The 17,599-nt window shown below is 40.5% G+C and overlaps 1 protein-coding gene across 1 annotated transcript; it reads left to right on the top strand.

Annotated features, from left to right (window-relative positions):
* The first annotated feature begins 7,265 nt into the window (after window positions 1–7,265).
* On the top strand, window positions 7,266–17,599 carry LOC139562874 (isotocin receptor-like). Its single transcript, XM_071380997.1, has 3 exons — window positions 7,266–7,393; window positions 7,662–8,849; window positions 15,132–17,599. The coding sequence occupies exons 2-3, from the start codon at window positions 7,919–7,921 to the stop codon at window positions 15,383–15,385; spliced, it is 1,185 nt and encodes a 394-aa protein (XP_071237098.1). The 5' UTR covers window positions 7,266–7,393; window positions 7,662–7,918; the 3' UTR covers window positions 15,386–17,599.

Raw genomic sequence — 17,599 nt, 5'->3', positions numbered from 1 at the left:
AAGTAATCACAACAAAGACCAACAGATCATAAGAGAGGATGACTGACCACAGAAAAGTACATCAATACATTAGCTCTAATGGATGTTCAGAGCATCGTTAGAGGAGACAGAACAAATAAACCAAAGAGAGGAAAAGAGAGATGAAAAGAGAAGATACATGATAAGAGCATATTTTAATTTTAAAGGTCATACTGAATATGAGGGTTTGCGGAAACTTGGGCACACAGCAAAAAATATTGGTGCTTTGTGGTTGTATGTACTTTTTTGAGAGCTGTATATGTATGATGGAACATTGATGGTGGTGTAATCAAAGTAGGAGCTATAATTGACACAGAATGTTATCTAAAGCCATCACACTGTTCATGTGGCCATTATACTGTACATGCGGCGGCAGGACACCTGCCCTAGATCCAGGTCAAATAAAGAAGGTACAGTTGTTGTTACAGTAAAAGTGATGAGTGTTAATGCTCTGGATGCTATAGCGCATGTGATTTACTATAAATACATATACTTATCGCCATAAGCAACCTAATGTACCATGAATGGGGTTATGTGTGCCCTGATCGTTTTTTGACCACAGCATGCCTTGGGATTTAAACTAACTAAATCATAAATAATGGTACTCCTGGGGGAAATACTTTTAGGGAGATTATTTTAAGGACTTTCACAATTCATAATCATGTGACCCCTGACATTTTCACACAACTCTTATGTCCCAGTGAAATGTCCAGGGAGTATCACTCGAATCAAAGGAGAGAATCTAGTGTTTCTGTATTAGATATATAATCTGTCTTGTTTTTCACCTCAGAGAAAAGCATTGAATTTGAGCGAGATGTGAGGAGCAAGGAAAGGAGCCCGTGTGTGATATCTCCGCACACTCCTAAGAGCAGAGATAACAGGGCTTTTAGTACTAGACACACCATTTGCTAAATTTCACACACTAAGACGATTATCATTGTTTCACTATCTAATCGTGGCATGGGATTAAAATCTATCATTTGCTGGTTTCATTGCAGAGAGACACATAATGTTTTTTTGCAAAATACTATATATCCACCTCCCTCTCAGATAAATAATTAGTACAGCTAGGTTTTACACAGGCAAATGTAACAAATAACTACATTTTTAATAAAGAACTGTACAAATGATACAAGTGAATTTTTTTTTTTTTTTAAGAATCGATACAGTAATATGAGATTTGTATGTAAAACATCTACATTTTACATTTTAGTCATTAAGCAGATGCTGTTATCCAGAGCGACTTACAGTTATTGCATTCATCTTAAGATAGCACGGTGCGACAACCACATATCACAGTCAACTATACAGTCAACTATGTGGTGTGGGGGCTGTGCTTTGGCAAAGTGGGTGGGGTTATATCCTGCCTGTTTGGCCCTGTCCGGGGGTATCATCAGATGGGGCCACAGTGTCTCCTGACCCTTGCTGTCTCAGCCTCCAGTATTTATGCTGCAGTAGTTTATGTGTCGGGGGGCTAGGGTCAGTCTGTTATATCTGGAGTACTTCTCCTGTCTTATCCGGTGTCCTGTGTGAATTTAAGTATGCTCTCTCTAATTCTTTCTTTCTCTCTCTCGGAGGACCTGAGCCCTAGGACCATGCCTCAGGACTACCTGGCATGATGACTCCTTGCTGTCCCCAGTCCACCTGGCCGTGCTGCTGCTCCAGTTTCAACTGTTCTGCCTGCGGCTATGGAACCCTGACCTGTTCACCGGACGTGCTACCTGTCCCAGACCTGCTGTTTTCAACTCTTTAGAGACAGCAGGAGCGGTTGAGATACTCTTAATGATCGGCTATGAAAAGCCAACTGACATTTACTCCTGAGGTGCTGACTAGTTGCACCCTTGAAAACTACTGTGATTATTATTATTTGACCATGCTGGTCATTTATGAATATTTGAACATCTTGGCCATGTTCTGTTATAATCTCCACCCGGCACAGCCAGAAGAGGACTGGCCACCCCTCCTAGCCTGGTTCCTCTCTAGGTTTCTTCCTAGGTTTTGGCCTTTTTAGGGAGTTTTTCCTAGCCACCGTGCTTCTACACCTGCATTGCTTGCTGTTTGGGGTTTTAGGCTGGATTTCTGTACAGCACTTTGAGATATCAGCTGATGTAAGAAGGGCTATATAAATACATTTGATTTGATTTGATATACAGTAAACAAACATCCCATTCCAGCTTAACAATGGAAACATATCTATGAATAAAAATCAATTTTTCATACACATGGATGTGCCCATAAGCAATCATTTCTGATGAAAAGACACAAATGTGGAAAAACTGGTGTATATCGCGTTTTGGAAATAAACTCTTCGTATATTGCTCATCAAAATGTTTGTTCCTGGAATTTGTAACAGCTAAATATAATGTTTGATACTGCTTTGATATACATATTCTCCAGGATGGAGGTTTACTGTGATAATGTTTTACAGTTCTACAACCTTAAAACCTTGGCACACGTCCAGTGAGAATGTGATTGTGATCCAAGCCCAGGTGGTAAACCTTGTCACGTCCTACCTACCTTGACCCTACCTTGACCCTCAAATAGACATCAAACTCTCTCTAAAATGCTCACATCCCTCTCTCTCTCTTCTACACACACACACACACACACGCACGCACACACACACGCGCACACAAACACCTAAAATAGTTTCACATGCACTCTGCCGAAAGCGCAGGCCTTTTCGTCGTGAAGACAACACAGTGCTTTTCTTCAGTGCGTTTCCTGCTTTCAAGAAATGTATTTTTGAGGTTTCTTTTTTAGGGGAAAGATTGGCAGCATTTTCTATGACGTTCTCTGCATCCTGATTATGCTTAAGAGCCAAATGTGAGAGAGCGTGAGGGATAGAAGACAAAATGTATAATCAGACACAAAGCAGACTTGTTGTGGTCAATTGAAGGAGGAAAACTAGAGAGGACTGTGAGTCACCTGGAGTTCTTCTCACAACTGCACAAAGTAAAAATCTATTTTCAGACAAAGGCTGACTGACACATTCAGTAGTCCCGCTTTTCCTGCATAGTAGCTGGGCTTTGTTTTAATGGAATCACCACATCCATTTTTGCACAATTTGTCATTAAATTGCACTATTTTCTTTTGCTGCAAGTATAAGGCTTTTTAGGCATGTTGTACCTCCACCACTCAAATAAATTGCACTTTCTCAGCTCTGGGAGTGGTGTGCACTCCGTGTGTAGTGCAATTCTACATTGTGTGCAGGTTTTCAAAGAGTACCTTACAAACTTTTCAACAGTAACACAGGACATTGACTCTTAGACACTTGGAACATTGAGCCAATAATGATTTAGAATACATTGGTATGAAAATACATAAGTAATAATAGGGTAATAGCTATGCAACCCTCTCAAATTAAAATTAAATGGTATGAGTGTTTCCATGAAGTAGAAGTTGAGAAAGCATCCCAAATAGCACCATTTTCCCTATAGGGCACTCCTTTCCCTTTATGGGGCCCATAGGGCGCTGGTCAAAAGTAGTGCACTATGTAGGGAATCGGTTGCTATTTGGAACATAACCTTACTGTTTGGAATTGGTACAATATACAGTAATCACATTAAGTGAATCAGTTCATGGATAGCATATAACATCCTAGAACATCATAGCGGGTAGTTTTCTTAGGAAATGTTCTCATGTGTTTGACTAGACAGCATAAAAAAACGCTGTTTTTATTTATTTTATAAGGCTAGGGAACCCCTCGACAACATCCGCTGAAAAGGCAAAGCGCGAATTTCAAAATTATTTTTGGGAAATATTTTACTTTCATACATTCACAAGTGAAATACACCAAATGTAAGCTTAACTTCTTGTTAATCTACCCATCGTGTCTGATTTCAAAAAGGCTTTACAGCGAAAGCACACCATATGATTATGTTAGGTCAGAGCCTAGTCACAAAAAACATACAGTCATTTTCCAGCCAAAGAGAGGAGTCACAAAAAGCAGAAATAGAGATAGAATTAATCACGAACCTTTGATGATCTTCATCAGATGGCACTCATAGGACTTCATGTTACACAATACATGTATGTTTTGTTCGATAAAGTTCATATTTATATCCAAAAATCTCAGTTTACATTGGCGCGTTATGTTCAGTAATGTTGTGCCTCGAAAACATCCGGTGAATTTGCAGAGAGCCACATCAACTTACAGAAATACTAATTTACAGAAATTTACAGAAGTGTTATGCACAGAATTAAAGATATACTTCTCTTTAATGCAACCGCTGTGTCAGATTTCCAAAAGACCTTTACGGAAAAAGCACACCATGCATTAATCTGAGTACAGCGCTCAGACACAAAAACAAGCCATAAAGATACCTGCTATGTTGTGGAGTCAGTAAAAGTCAGAATTAGCATTATAAATATTCACTTACCTTTGATGATCTTCATCAGAATGCACTCCCAGGAATCCCAGTTCCACAATAAATGTTTGTTTTGTTAGATAAAGTCCATAATTTATGTCCAAACACCTCCTTTTTGTTAGCGTGGACAGGTTACCTTTTTGTTAGCGAGGCGCGGGTAAGTCCAGGCGAAAGTTCAGGCGAAAAGTCCAAAAAGTTATATTACAGTTCGTAGAAACATGTCAAACGATGTATAGAATCAATCTTTAGGATGTTTTTAACATAAATCTTCAATAATGTTTCAACCGGACAATTCCTTTGTCTTTAGAAATGTAATGGAACGCAGGTCGCTCTCACGGCCACGCGCGTGACCAGCTCATGGCCTTCTGCCAGACACCTGATTGAAACAGCTCTTATTCTCTCCCCCTTCACAGTAGAAGCCTGCAACAAGGTTCTAAAGACTGTTGACATCTAGTGGAAGCCTTAGGAAGTGCAATATGACCCCATTTACACTGTATATTAGAAAGGCAATGAGTTGAAAAACTACAAACCTCAGATTTCCCACTTGGATTTTTCTCAGGTTTTCGCCTGCCATATGAGTTCTGTTATACTCACAAACATCATTCAAACAGTTTTAGAAACTTCTGAGTGTTTTCTATCCAAATCTACTAATAATATGCATATATATAAGTTTACTCTGGGCACGCTTTTCATCCGAATGTCCCAAACATTAAGTGACATTGCCAGAGAAGCCGGTGTTTAGCGAATATATTGTCACGGGTGTTGTTCGTCTCGGGCCTGCAAACTGTGCCAATAGATCCTCCAAACACCGGCTTCGAGGGCACTTATCACTTTTATACAACGGGTTACCAACATATTGAAATAATGATTACGTATTTTCATTAAAAACTTTATTTTAATTAATTTATTAATTATATTTTATCCTTGCACAAGATATAGTCCCGACACAAATCTAGGGTTTCTACTCAAACTGGCTGGTCGTTCGTTTCGATTGGTTTGGTTGCGTTTGTTTAAGCTGCTTTCTAGTTACATTTATTTGGATACATCCATAACGATGAGCTAATGATGTGGGATTTCGCCTGCCGTAGAAAATGTGCTCTCTCGTTAGGACACTTGTTCAGATGAGCTAGCCAACAACACAGCTAACACAATCACTTCAAACTGAAGCTGGAAAGACAGCAAACTAGCTGCACTTTGTTTCGTGTTACCTGTTTTCTATTGATAGTTCTTTGTGTATATCCCCAAAAATTATGCTGATTCAAGATTTCGACTGGCTGAGAAAAACTGCCTGTCTGTCTCATACGGACAAGTTCAGTACTATGGGACATCTGGAGATCGAATTTGAATATTGAAACAATGTTGCAAATGACAGACATTAAGGTTTATACAAGTCTCTGCTGTTGAAAACTAAATGTTAGTCTAAAAGAAATGTGAGATAATGTCTAGATGCTTTTTATGGTGGAGATGAAGTTCACAAAGTGCCTGGCTGGGCTGATGAGACAGTGGATTGCACAGTCAGATGGAACAGAATACATGTTAACGTAATACATTTAGCTGGTGGTAACTTGTGGAATAGACACAGGCTGGAATGAGGTTTTAACCAATCGGCACTCAGGATTAGACCCACCCGTTGTATCAATACAGTATATTGACACAGGTATGGTGCTGGAGTTAATATTTGTTTGATACCCACGCAAGCCGATGGAGATGTGAGAGTACTTTTCCTATTCTGAGGTTGTGAATTGAATTGTCCCTTATTAACAATACCAGGGATAATTGAGTTTCACACCCTCAGGACTTTCATGGCAGTACATTAAAAACAGTTAGAATCAGACTAAACAAGAGGTCAATGGGTGTGGCCTTTTATTTGTTAAAATAAGGACAATGGAGGCAGGGGAAGAGGAGTTATGCAAAAGGTTTGGATTATCATATTCATATTCCGTTAACCCGGTTATATGCTCCGTTAACTGCTCAGCTTAAGTTTCAGGTTGAAGTTACATTTGAGGTTATTAGCCATATGTGTTGGTAAACTGTATGCATGCACTGGAATTTTTGGATTAAGGGCTTTCATAGAGTACATATGCCTAGTAATAGAGTACATAGGCCTAGTAATAGAGTACATAGGCCTAGTAGGGCTCCTGAGTGGTGCAGTGGTCTTAGGCACTGCATCTCAGTGCAAGAGGTGTCACTACAGTCCCTGGTTTGGATCCAGGCTGCATCACATCCGGGCCGTGATTGGGAGTCCCATAGGGCGGCACACAATTGGCCCAGCGTCATTCGGGTTTGGCCGGGGTAGGCCATCATTGTAAATAAGAATTTGTTCTTAACTGACTTGCCTAGTTAAATAAAGGTTAAAATAAAAAATGTAAGTTAATTTATTTAAAATAATTAATTGAACTACAGTTCAATAAATGGATACTTGTGATTGGTGCTATCTCTGCATGTTTGGCAAATTATGTTCCTCACTGATTAACCACTAACGCACATCCAGCAAACACTGTTGAAAATAAAATTGTGGCGTCTGGAGATTGATTGTAGCCTAGAGAGGTCGAGGTAACCTTATTCTCTGTATGAATTGATACTAGAGTAAATACTTTTCATGCGTAAAACAGTGTGCCAGTTTAACATATATTGGTGAATCCACTGATAACGCATTTTGTTTTTGTTTTAATTACTGTCAAAACAAACAATTCATGTCCTGCGTTAATTAAAGATTGGAAGATCATGCATACGGTGGCTTGCATAGCCATCTAGCGATGGCCGTTAGTATCTCAGCCGCTCCTCTGCTGAGACGATAGTGCTACCAATAAGGATGCGGGACACATTGCGCGCGGGCAGAGGGCGGGTCGAAGCTTCTTCAACTTGGTATACTGTGCTTGAAGCATTCCATTAGACCCCATGCACGCTGCACAGACACATAGGGATGCGGTAGGCAAAAGCCTCTCTTGAAAAAATCTCTCTACACGAGTTGTGTAAAGTTGGAAAGTCTCGGTCTTTCTAATACGGTATGTAAATGAATATTCATTATTCTAAAGTTATCATTTTGATCAGGATTAGTATGTATGATTGGAATTATAATTAGTAAGATTATTGTGATTATTATAATTCGTCTATTATTAGTAGCCTATTAATATTGTTGACATTGATTGATTAATTGATTTCGCTAGTATAATTGCACATTGCGCATATCATATATTTATGTATTAATTCATCCATGTTCGATTTTTTTGTCACTTTGACTTGTAAACGATATTTTTGTTTTTGTTTACCTAGAACGTATGCCTATCTCTCATAGACTACGCCTAATTGGGACACCTTACTACTGGAATTAATTTAGCCTTTATAGGCCTACCGTCGAAACATGTAAACGGAAAACAAACTTGTTAAACTTTGGAAAAACGGGGAATGATAAACAAATGAACAAGGAACAGATGAGGAGCCAATAAGTCTCCCACGTCACTGATCTCTGGTGCTGGAAGCAGTGTTTTTGCGCTCAGGGTGAAACGCTTTAGTGGCCAGTTAACGCATGAATGATGGAGAACCAACGAGACCAAGACGTGTGGGCGATGATGAACGATTCATGGACCAACTCGAGTCGCGGTGGAAACGAGACGGGTACCAGGAACCAGACCGGCGTGAACCCCCTGAAGCGGAACGAGGATGTGGCCAAAGTGGAGGTGACCGTTCTTGTCCTCGTCCTGCTGCTCGCGTTGGCCGGTAACCTTTGCGTCCTCTTGGCTATACATACGAGCAAGCACAGCCACTCTCGAATGTACTACTTCATGAAACACCTCAGTATTGCGGACCTGGTGGTGGCAATCTTCCAGGTCCTCCCGCAGCTCATATGGGACATTACATTTCGCTTCTACGGGTCTGATTTACTGTGCAGGCTGGTGAAGTACCTACAGGTTGTCGGGATGTTCGCGTCCACTTACATGCTTGTTCTAATGTCCATAGACAGATGCTTGGCGATATGTCAGCCCCTCCGCTCTCTGCAGAAGAGGAAGGACCGTTTTTATGTGATTGCTTCTTGGATGCTTAGTCTGGTTTTCAGTACCCCTCAAGTGTACATATTTTCCTTGAGGGAGGTGGGCAACGGAGTTTATGACTGTTGGGGAGACTTCGTAGAACCCTGGGGCGCCAAGGCGTACATTACGTGGATTAGTCTTACAATCTACATAATTCCAGTGGCTATTCTAAGTATTTGCTATGGCCTGATAAGTTTTAAAATATGGCAAAACTTTAAAATGAAAACCAGACGGGATCAGTGTATGTCTCTGACACCGCGGACGTCCAAAGGTGCAACGCTCTCTCGGGTGAGCAGCGTAAGGCTCATATCAAAAGCGAAGATCCGAACTGTCAAAATGACTTTTGTCATTGTCGTAGCTTATATTGTTTGTTGGACCCCTTTTTTCTTCGTACAAATGTGGTCGGCATGGGACCCTGCTGCGCCCAGAGAAGGTAAACTATAAAGGGCTTTATGCGTGAATTACACACTGCTTTATACATGGATGGGGTTATAAGGAGGGAGGCACAGAGAGTGACATGTCATTAGTTGGGGGGGAATGTCTTGTTCTCCTGTCTCTCTCCTGGTGCTATTTGTCACTATCTGAACAGGTCAAATGTTGTTTTAGTAAGAGAGTTATGGATTTGCTCATAAGAGGGAAGAGGGCATTTTCAATGGCTTTTTGATCCGGCTCAAATGACCGGCTCAATTCGGTCTTATGTAGCAACATTTGAAATTTTTATTTTTATTTTTACATTGGATAAAAGTAGAGTCTCAGAGCTAGAAAATTGTATATTAGACACTACAGTTGAGGAACAATGGGAAAGTAATTCTGCTTTGAAAGTTGATAAACTTGTAACCCCACTTTTGAGAAAATGTCCATTGAATGTTATGGAGAGCTCATCCTTGTCTACACCCATTCAGAACCATTCACACCCTCTTAAACCCTATCCCCACCCATCTCTTTAAGGATTCACATGTGAGGCCATGTGCTAAACAGAGGGAGTACGGTGGTGTACTAAACAACCAAAGATTTCAAGACTAAAGGCTGGTTTTAACTACGTCTGTAAACAGTTGTCGCAGGGACATTATGAACATTCTATTGTCGTTCAACATCACACTTGTCTTTGTTGTTATGAAAAAGTATGAACACAAAAATGACGGGCTGCATGACATCAACAGCCTGGTGGTCCAAAAAAACGGGTATATTTTAACACCAATAAACCCATCTGTTTAAAAATGAATTTAGTATATGTCAATCTAGAAAACCAGGCAACTGAAAGCAACTTTCTAACCAATGTTTTTGTTTGTTTCTAGCTTGTTAGCTAGCTAGCTAATGTTAAGTTAGCTGGCTAGCCAGTTCAAATAATGACCATATCATATAGCTTACAACGCCTTAACTTTAGCTAATTTGTATTCTTTATTACAGGAAAATAAACTCACAGCAAGATCCTTATTTACAAGTTAATGGCGAGCTAATTACAGAACATAGCTTAGGGTTGTGAGTGTGACAAAATAAAAGCAAGGCATTCCACCGGAGAAATTTAGAACTTAGACACTGTCTCGTTGGGCTAAAGTTATATCCTAATTTGACTTTAGTGCAGGTCATGTTGTACTTCACATTACCATCTCTGGTAAACACACACTGTATCAAATAAATCAAAGTTTATTTGTCACATGCACAGGATATAGAAGGTGTAAATGGTACAGTGAAATGGTTACTTGCATAGTCTTTTGTTTAGACATGTAGCTAACTAGTTAGCTAAACAATGAACCATAATCCCAACTCATAATGTTACTATCCTGCATGAATCTGTAGCTAAAGCTAATCAACTAGGTTCAATGTTAGCTAGCTAGCATTAGGCTATAACTAGCAATGCAAATGGGGCCAGCCAGCTAACGTTATCTAGCTAGCTAACAGTATGCTTTAACTTGCAATGAAAATGACTTTCTGACAAAATTAGAAATGTATAGTATCTGAAAACCTAGCTAGCTAGACTATCTTACCCGAATAAATGGAAAAAAGCTTCTCTGTCACAGATGCCATGGTTGCCCTTAGTTTGAAGATGTAATCTGGAGACAGGTGTTCTTTACAACAGCCTTTTGTGTACACTTTTTTCGACTCCCTTCCCATATTTGCAATCAAACACTTTTGCAGTTCTTCGTGATATCTTTCCAAAAGCTGTGTTATGAAGGATTACCTACACATACTGAGCAGCTCATATTATAGACAGGAGCGTGCTACATGGCAGACCTATCCAAACTCATTTATCGGCATGTCCAGCCCATCCATTTTCTAAGCCAATCATGGCAAGACCGAAGATTCCTCTCTTTTTCAGTGGCTAAACCAACTATGATCGTACTTTAACCATTTTATTCGTATTAACAGATGGCATACAAGTGTGTTATTAAGGCACATGAAAGTTCACATGTTCCAGAAGGCATTTCTGCCAAAAAACGCATTTTGATAAAACATTTAAGTTTTTGTTCAAATGCCTCTCCTGTGAAGTAGTGACGCGCGACATACGCCTAGTTTTCTTAAATGAGTCACAAATGCCAAAATGTATAATATAATCACAACCGGCCGTGATTTGGAGTCCCATAGGGCGGCGCACAATTGGCCCAGCGTCGTCCAGGTTTAGCTGTCATTGTAAATAAGAATTTGTTCCTGACTTGCCTAGTTAAATAAAGGTAATAAATTAATAATAATACTAAAGTATGTGTACACCTCTTAAAATTAGAGGATTCGGCTATTTCAGCCACACCCTTTGCTGACAGGTGTATAAAATTGAGCACACAGCCATGCAATCTCCATAAACAAACATTGGCAGTAGAATGGCCTTACTGAAGAACTCAGTGACTTTCAACGTGGCACAGTCATAGGATGCCACCTTTCCAAGTAGTCAGTTTGTGAAATTTCAACTGTAAGTGCTTTTTTTGGGAAGCGGAAAGTCTAGCAGCAACATCGTCTGAGCCGCAAAGTGGTAGGACACAAGCTCACAGAAGCGGACCACCAAGTGCTGAAGCGCGTGGCACGTAAAAATCGGCTGTCCTTGATTGCATCCCTCACTAATGAGTTCCAAACTGCCTCTCGAAGCAAAGTCAGCAAAATAACTGTTCGTCGGGAGCTTGATGAAATGGGTTTCCATGGCCGAGCAGCCGCACAAAAGCCTTAAATACAATCCATAAATACACCTCAAAATGGAAACAACAAAATTAAGGGATGAGGAGGAGAAAGTAGCAGTTATACATTCCAATAGCCCTGCAGAGCCCGTTGAGAGTTAGGGAGGGTAAATGTACTGTGACATCAAGGTGTCAGCCTTGGGACCTCTGGAAGTGGGGGAGGCTAGGAGCAACTCAGGTTTTGAATGAGCACTGTAATTGGAAAAGTCAAATATAAAAATTAAATGTATGTTCTTGACATGGCCTATCAGTGTAAAAATGGCTCCTTCAGCCAACAAAAAAGTGTTTGAAAGCTTCATCCCCCTCTTTTGTTTACCCATTCATCAGTAAAATGGGATTTTCCACCGGTCTGGGTTCAAATACTATTTGTAATACTTTCACATACTTCGACTGTGATATGTGGTTGTATCACCTAGCTATCTTAAGATGAATGCACTTACTGTAAGTTGATCTGGATAAGATCCTCTGATAAATGTAAAAGTATGCTTGATTTAATGTAGCTTGCATGTTGTAATGAACCAATAGCAAAATGCGAACTCTGCCCACCTGGTACTCCAGGCATGCTAAGCAAAACCTGAATGTATTAGAAAGATTTAAAAACTTTTTTGAACTTAGGTCTGATGTCTTGTGGTCATGGCCATGCCTTAGGCCTTCGGTCCATAAGTGATATAGATGGTGTCTGTGGCAATGAATTGCAACGGTGTCTGTCTGAGTTGTCACCGTGAGCCTATTTGTCAGCTTAGCTCTGAATGCCTGTCAAGACCATTAATGTGGAGGAAAAAGAACAGTGGATATATGACTCTGTCGTTTGGCGTGTGATTAATTCTCTGGATGGTTAGAATCATGAGCTAGTCCATGCTTCATAATGGCCATGGCCTCCTGCGCCAGACTAATCTAAAATACAAGGCCTTATTTGGGCAAAAGTCCGTTCTCCGTTCTCTCTCCTCCGTCCTTTCTCCTCCATGACCCGGAAACCGAGTCCTTCCCAGAAGAGTTTTAAATCTGCCAAACCCCATGTTGAATCAGCTATTGTTTTCATGAAGGAGAAAAGCATGCAAACATTTAAAAACAATATACTACTTATCCCTTTATCTATACGATGTCTGCACAACTAACTGTATTTTTTTTTAAATTATCACGTTATACATTTATTTTGGGATTCCACCCTGTAAACGTAATTTGCCTGAGGGAGCACGACAAGGAGTCTCATTTCATACAAGCGCATTTTCGTCCACTTTCCCTCTCGTTGCCGCCTCTCCGAGATTACCTTTGAGGAAGCCAGAGAGGACAGAGGAGTAGGATGCAGAGTTGAGCTAATCTAATTGAGAAAAGGCCTGTGTCTTTGCACAAATTAAGATCCATGACCAGAGAAGGATTTACAGTCTTAATGACAACATCCAGCAAGATGGTCTCTCTCTCTCTCTCTCTCTCTCTCTCTCTCTCTCTCTCTCTCTCTCTCTCTCTCTCTCTCTCTCTCTCTCTCTCTCTCTCTCTCTCTCTCTCTCTCTCTCTCTCTCTCTCTCTCTCTCTCTCTCTCTCTCTCTCTCTCTCTCTCTCTCTCTCTCTCTCTCTCTCTCTCTCTCTCTCTCTCTCTCTCTCTCTCTCTCTCTCTCTCTCTCTCTCTCTCTCTCTCTCTCTCTCTCTCTCTCTCTCTCTGTCGCTCTCTCACTCTCGCTCTCTCTCTCCCTCACACACTCTGCAGATTCATTATCTCAAGTCTAGTGGAGGTAGCACAACACAATATTAATTGGATGATTTCAGGAATAATGAGTGCACCTGACAAGAGTCTCTCTCTGTGCATGATTAATACATGAGTAGGAGAAAACTATTAATACATGGGTATGCCCATGTTACCATGGTGACTTATAATTGACACCTGTTCAGCTGTTCAGCTCTCAACTGTCCTAATTGATTGTCAGTTCATTTCTACTCATATAAATATAATGTAGATCGGTCTATTTCTATGGTTATACTGTAACATTGGGTACTGCTCTGAACTTCTTTAGGATCAATCATTTCTATACCAGATCAAGTTTGCCCTGCAGGCTTTGTTCAATATATCTTTATAGCCTGATGTATATTTAACAGTCTGTAGAATGAAGGAGAGGCTATGGGGAGAGAGAGAGAGAGAGAAGCTGTCACCATATCTCATCACACTCACTTCATTACCCTAATATTCCTTCGCTTGTGTAGGTGTTATACATTATATGCTTAGGAGGCTTCCTTGCATGCATGCATTATCAAATTGAATAAAGAGTTGAGAGTTCTCTGTAGATGATGGATTACATTTCAGGCCCACTTGATGAATGAGGGATAAAAAGTATATTGAAAGCAGGTGCTTCCACACAGGTGTGGCTCCTGAGTTAATTCAAGCAATTATAATCCCATCATGCTTTACACCATGCCCAAACCGGACGCGTGCGTGCGTCCATGTGTGCCATCGTGCTCAAATTGATTTTGTCCCCCCACACCAAACGCAATCACGACACACAGGTTGAAATATCAAAACAATCTCTGAACCAATTCTATTACTTTGGGGACAGGTCGAAAAGCATTAAACATTTATGGCAATTTAGCTAGCTAGCTTGCAGTTGATAGCTAATTTGTCCTATTTAGCTAGCTAGCTTGCTGTTACTAGCTAATTTGTCCTGGGATATAAACATTGACTTGTTATTTTACCTGAAATGCACAAGGTCCTCTACTCCGACAATTAATCCACACATAAAACAGTCAACCGAATCGTTTCTCGTCATCTCTCCTCCTTCCAGCCTTCTTTTTCTTCTTTGGACTTTATATGGTGATTGGCAACTAACTTTCATAATAAGGTGCATTACCACAATCGACCTCAGTTCATCATTCAATATGTTCCTAAAAACCAATGAGAAGATGGCACGTGGGTATATGCTTCTAAAAACCAACGAAGAGATGGGAGAGGCAGGACTTACAGCACGTTCTGCGTCACAAATAGAATCAACCTCTATTTTAGCGCCTGGCAACGCAGACGCTCGTTGACGCGCGCGAGCAGTGTGGGTGCAATGATGGAATAACATGTATGTGTACATTTATTTTGCAGAGTTCACACACGCGATGCGACTGGTGTGGTCAGCATGTAGGGTCATGTATAAAGATGCTGGGCAGGCCATTATTTTGGCTACCATGGCTATGCCCCCATTGGATGACAATGCCCCATCCAAAGGGCACGAGTGGTCACTGAATGGTTTGCATGAAAACAATGTAAAAAAGGGGCGTGTCAGTCACAAAATCTCAATCCTATTGAACACTCATGGGAGATTCTGGAGCGATTTCCACCATCAACAAAACACCACATGATGGAATTTCTTGTGGAAGAATGGTGACGAATAGAGCTCCAGACACTTGTACAATCTATACCGAAGTGCATTGAAGCTGTTCTGGTTCGTGGTGGCCCAACGCCCTATTAAGACACTTTATGTTGGTGTTTCCTTTATTTTGGTAGTGACCTGTGTATTGAAAGCTGTCGACAGGTGAAAATTACAGTATTTATAAAGCCTTCCTTCTCTCTCTCTTTATCCTAGACATGGCGTTCATCATTGCCATGCTGCTGGCCAGTCTGAACAGCTGCTGTAACCCGTGGATCTATATGTTCTTCGCTGGCCACCTGTTCCATGACCTGATGAGGTGCTTCATCTGCTGCTCCTCACAGTACCTGAAGGCCTCACAGTGCGGAGGGTGTGACCGCCAGCAGAGCCGCAAGAGCATCTCCACCTCCACCTTCGTCAACAAGAACCATAGTAGTCAGAGGAGCATCACTCAGACCACCAGCACATGAGGAGTGAGGACCATGGAGGAGATGAGTTTTGGGTGGGACAGGAACTCACTACTCCCGAAAGCCCTTCTTCATATCAGTCAGAGAGGGGGTTGCATGGTGAAGACTTAGATCTTCACCATGCAATGCTTATCGATGGGGTGGGCCAGATACCAGCAAGAGGTGCAGCACACAGATCTCCAGCACATGAAGACCATGGAGAGAGGTTAAGTTGCGTACTCTAAACCTGAAAGACCTTCATCCGAGGCTTGGTGTGGGCCAGGTACCCCTGTAAGACCAGGGCCTCATTTCCCAGAGCCTTTGTAGTGTTAAGATCATCGTTAGAACGATCTTACGATGTATCTTTAGTAGCCAAGCTGTTTCCCAAAACCATCATTACTAAAATTGCACTTGAAAACCCTCATTAGTTACCGAATGCCTCAGACCACTCGTAGAACAGCTAAGTGCATCGTTAGTGTGCATTGCCCTTTTATTCACAGAATATGTTAGCCTAAACATCTTGATTCTATGTTTAGCTATCTGTCTGACTGTGACCGCCGATAACTTCTGAACGAAGTTCAATACAAATATAAAGTTGCCCAAGTATTTGCCATTGTTATAAGTGGAGGATAAAACAATGCTTCAAATTAAAACTGAGATGACTTCATTAAAATATAAATATGCTACATGGGCCTATACATTGCCTTCAGAAAATGTTCACACCCCTTGACTTTTTCCACATTTTGTTGTGCTACAGCCAGATTTGAAATATCCCATAATATCAAAGTGGAATTGTGCTTTTATAAAAATGCATAAAAAATTAAAAGCTAAAATGTCTTGAGTCAATAAGTATTCAACCACTTTGTTATGGCAAGTCTAAATAAGTTCAGGAGTGAAAATGTGCTTAATAAGTCACATAATAAGTTGCATCGAGTCACTTTGTGTGCAATTATCTGTAAGGTCCCTCAGTCGAGCAGTGAATTTCAAACACAGATTTAACCACAGAGACCATGGGGTTTTCCAATTCCTCGCAAAGAAGGACACCTATTGGTAGATGGGTAAAAATTAAAAAAAGCAGACATTGAATATCCCTTTGAGTATGATGAAGTTATTAATTATACTTTGGATGGTGAATCAATACAGCCAGTCACTACAAAGATACAGGCATCCTTCATAACTCAGTTGCAGAAGAGGAAGGAAGAGGTGTCCTGTTTGCTATATGGCACTAAAAGTAAAACTGCTAACATTTTGGCAAAGAAATGAACTCTATGTCCTGAATACAAAGTGTTATGTTTGGTGCAAATCCAACACCTCACTTAGTACCACTTTTCATATTTCAAACATGGTGGTTCTGCATCATATTATGGGTAGTGTATGCTTGCTATCGTCGGTTATAACCTTTACTCTGTGTTTTAGTCTCACAAAGCTCTCCAGCATGTTACTGAAATCCCTCTAAAATGAACATTTTCTGAGGAAGAGATGTATTTTGCCCATAAGTTGTTGCCCATAGGTCAAGTTATGGTATGTCTTTGTAGCACACATATTCATTCCTGTTTCATTTTAGTTTTCCATATACTGTACAGCTGATGATAAGACTGTCAGTCAATGTGTACCATAAATCAAATGATTTATTATCTACCTGTATGGCTTTTTAAGGAAAATATTAAAAGAGACTGTGTTTCCACGCCAACCTTTCCCCTCCTCCTCTTCTTCAGCAAAAATGTTATATTGAATTCTTATTATATACACTTGATGTAAGATTTGTTTCTACACAGAGCTCTATGACTCTCTCTGTATTTCTCAGGTCTAAGTAGAGAGAAACTCAGCAGAGCTTATTCACACACCAAGCTGACCTTTCAGTCACCACAATAACAACATGGGAAATAGAATGAAGTTTCACAATGAAACCTGTTCTCTTGGTGACCTTACTGCTCAGCCAGGGATATTGCATTGTTATTGATCTCTACACAGAGAGATGTTAGATTAGATTGCCTATATCTTCAAACCATGGAGGGGATATTAAAGACACTTTATTGTTATTTATCTAAGGCTGTGTGTCCCAAATTGTACCTTTTTCCCTACACACTGCACTACTTTTGACCTGGGCATATAGGGTTCTGGTAAAAAAATAAATAGTGTACTATAGAGGAATAGGGTTCAATTTCTGACGCAATGTAAGCTATACTGTAGCTTTGTAAAATAATAAAACGTGCATATGCTTTTAAATGTGCTCCAACA

This window comes from Salvelinus alpinus, chromosome 2, assembly GCF_045679555.1.
Source record: "Salvelinus alpinus chromosome 2, SLU_Salpinus.1, whole genome shotgun sequence".
NCBI classification, from domain to species: Eukaryota; Metazoa; Chordata; class Actinopteri; order Salmoniformes; family Salmonidae; genus Salvelinus; species Salvelinus alpinus.
The sequence above is the reverse complement of the archived record's forward strand: the minus strand, read 5'-3'. Positions and strand labels throughout refer to the sequence as shown.

Bases quoted from the DNA above. Each gene is read 5' to 3' on its own strand.
- LOC139562874 (XM_071380997.1), top strand. From the start codon at position 7,919: ATGATGGAGAACCAACGAGACCAAGACGTGTGGGCGATGATGAACGAT. The intron at 8,850-15,131 runs GTAAACTATAAA...TCTTTATCCTAG, and splicing joins CCCTGCTGCGCCCAGAGAAG to ACATGGCGTTCATCATTGCC.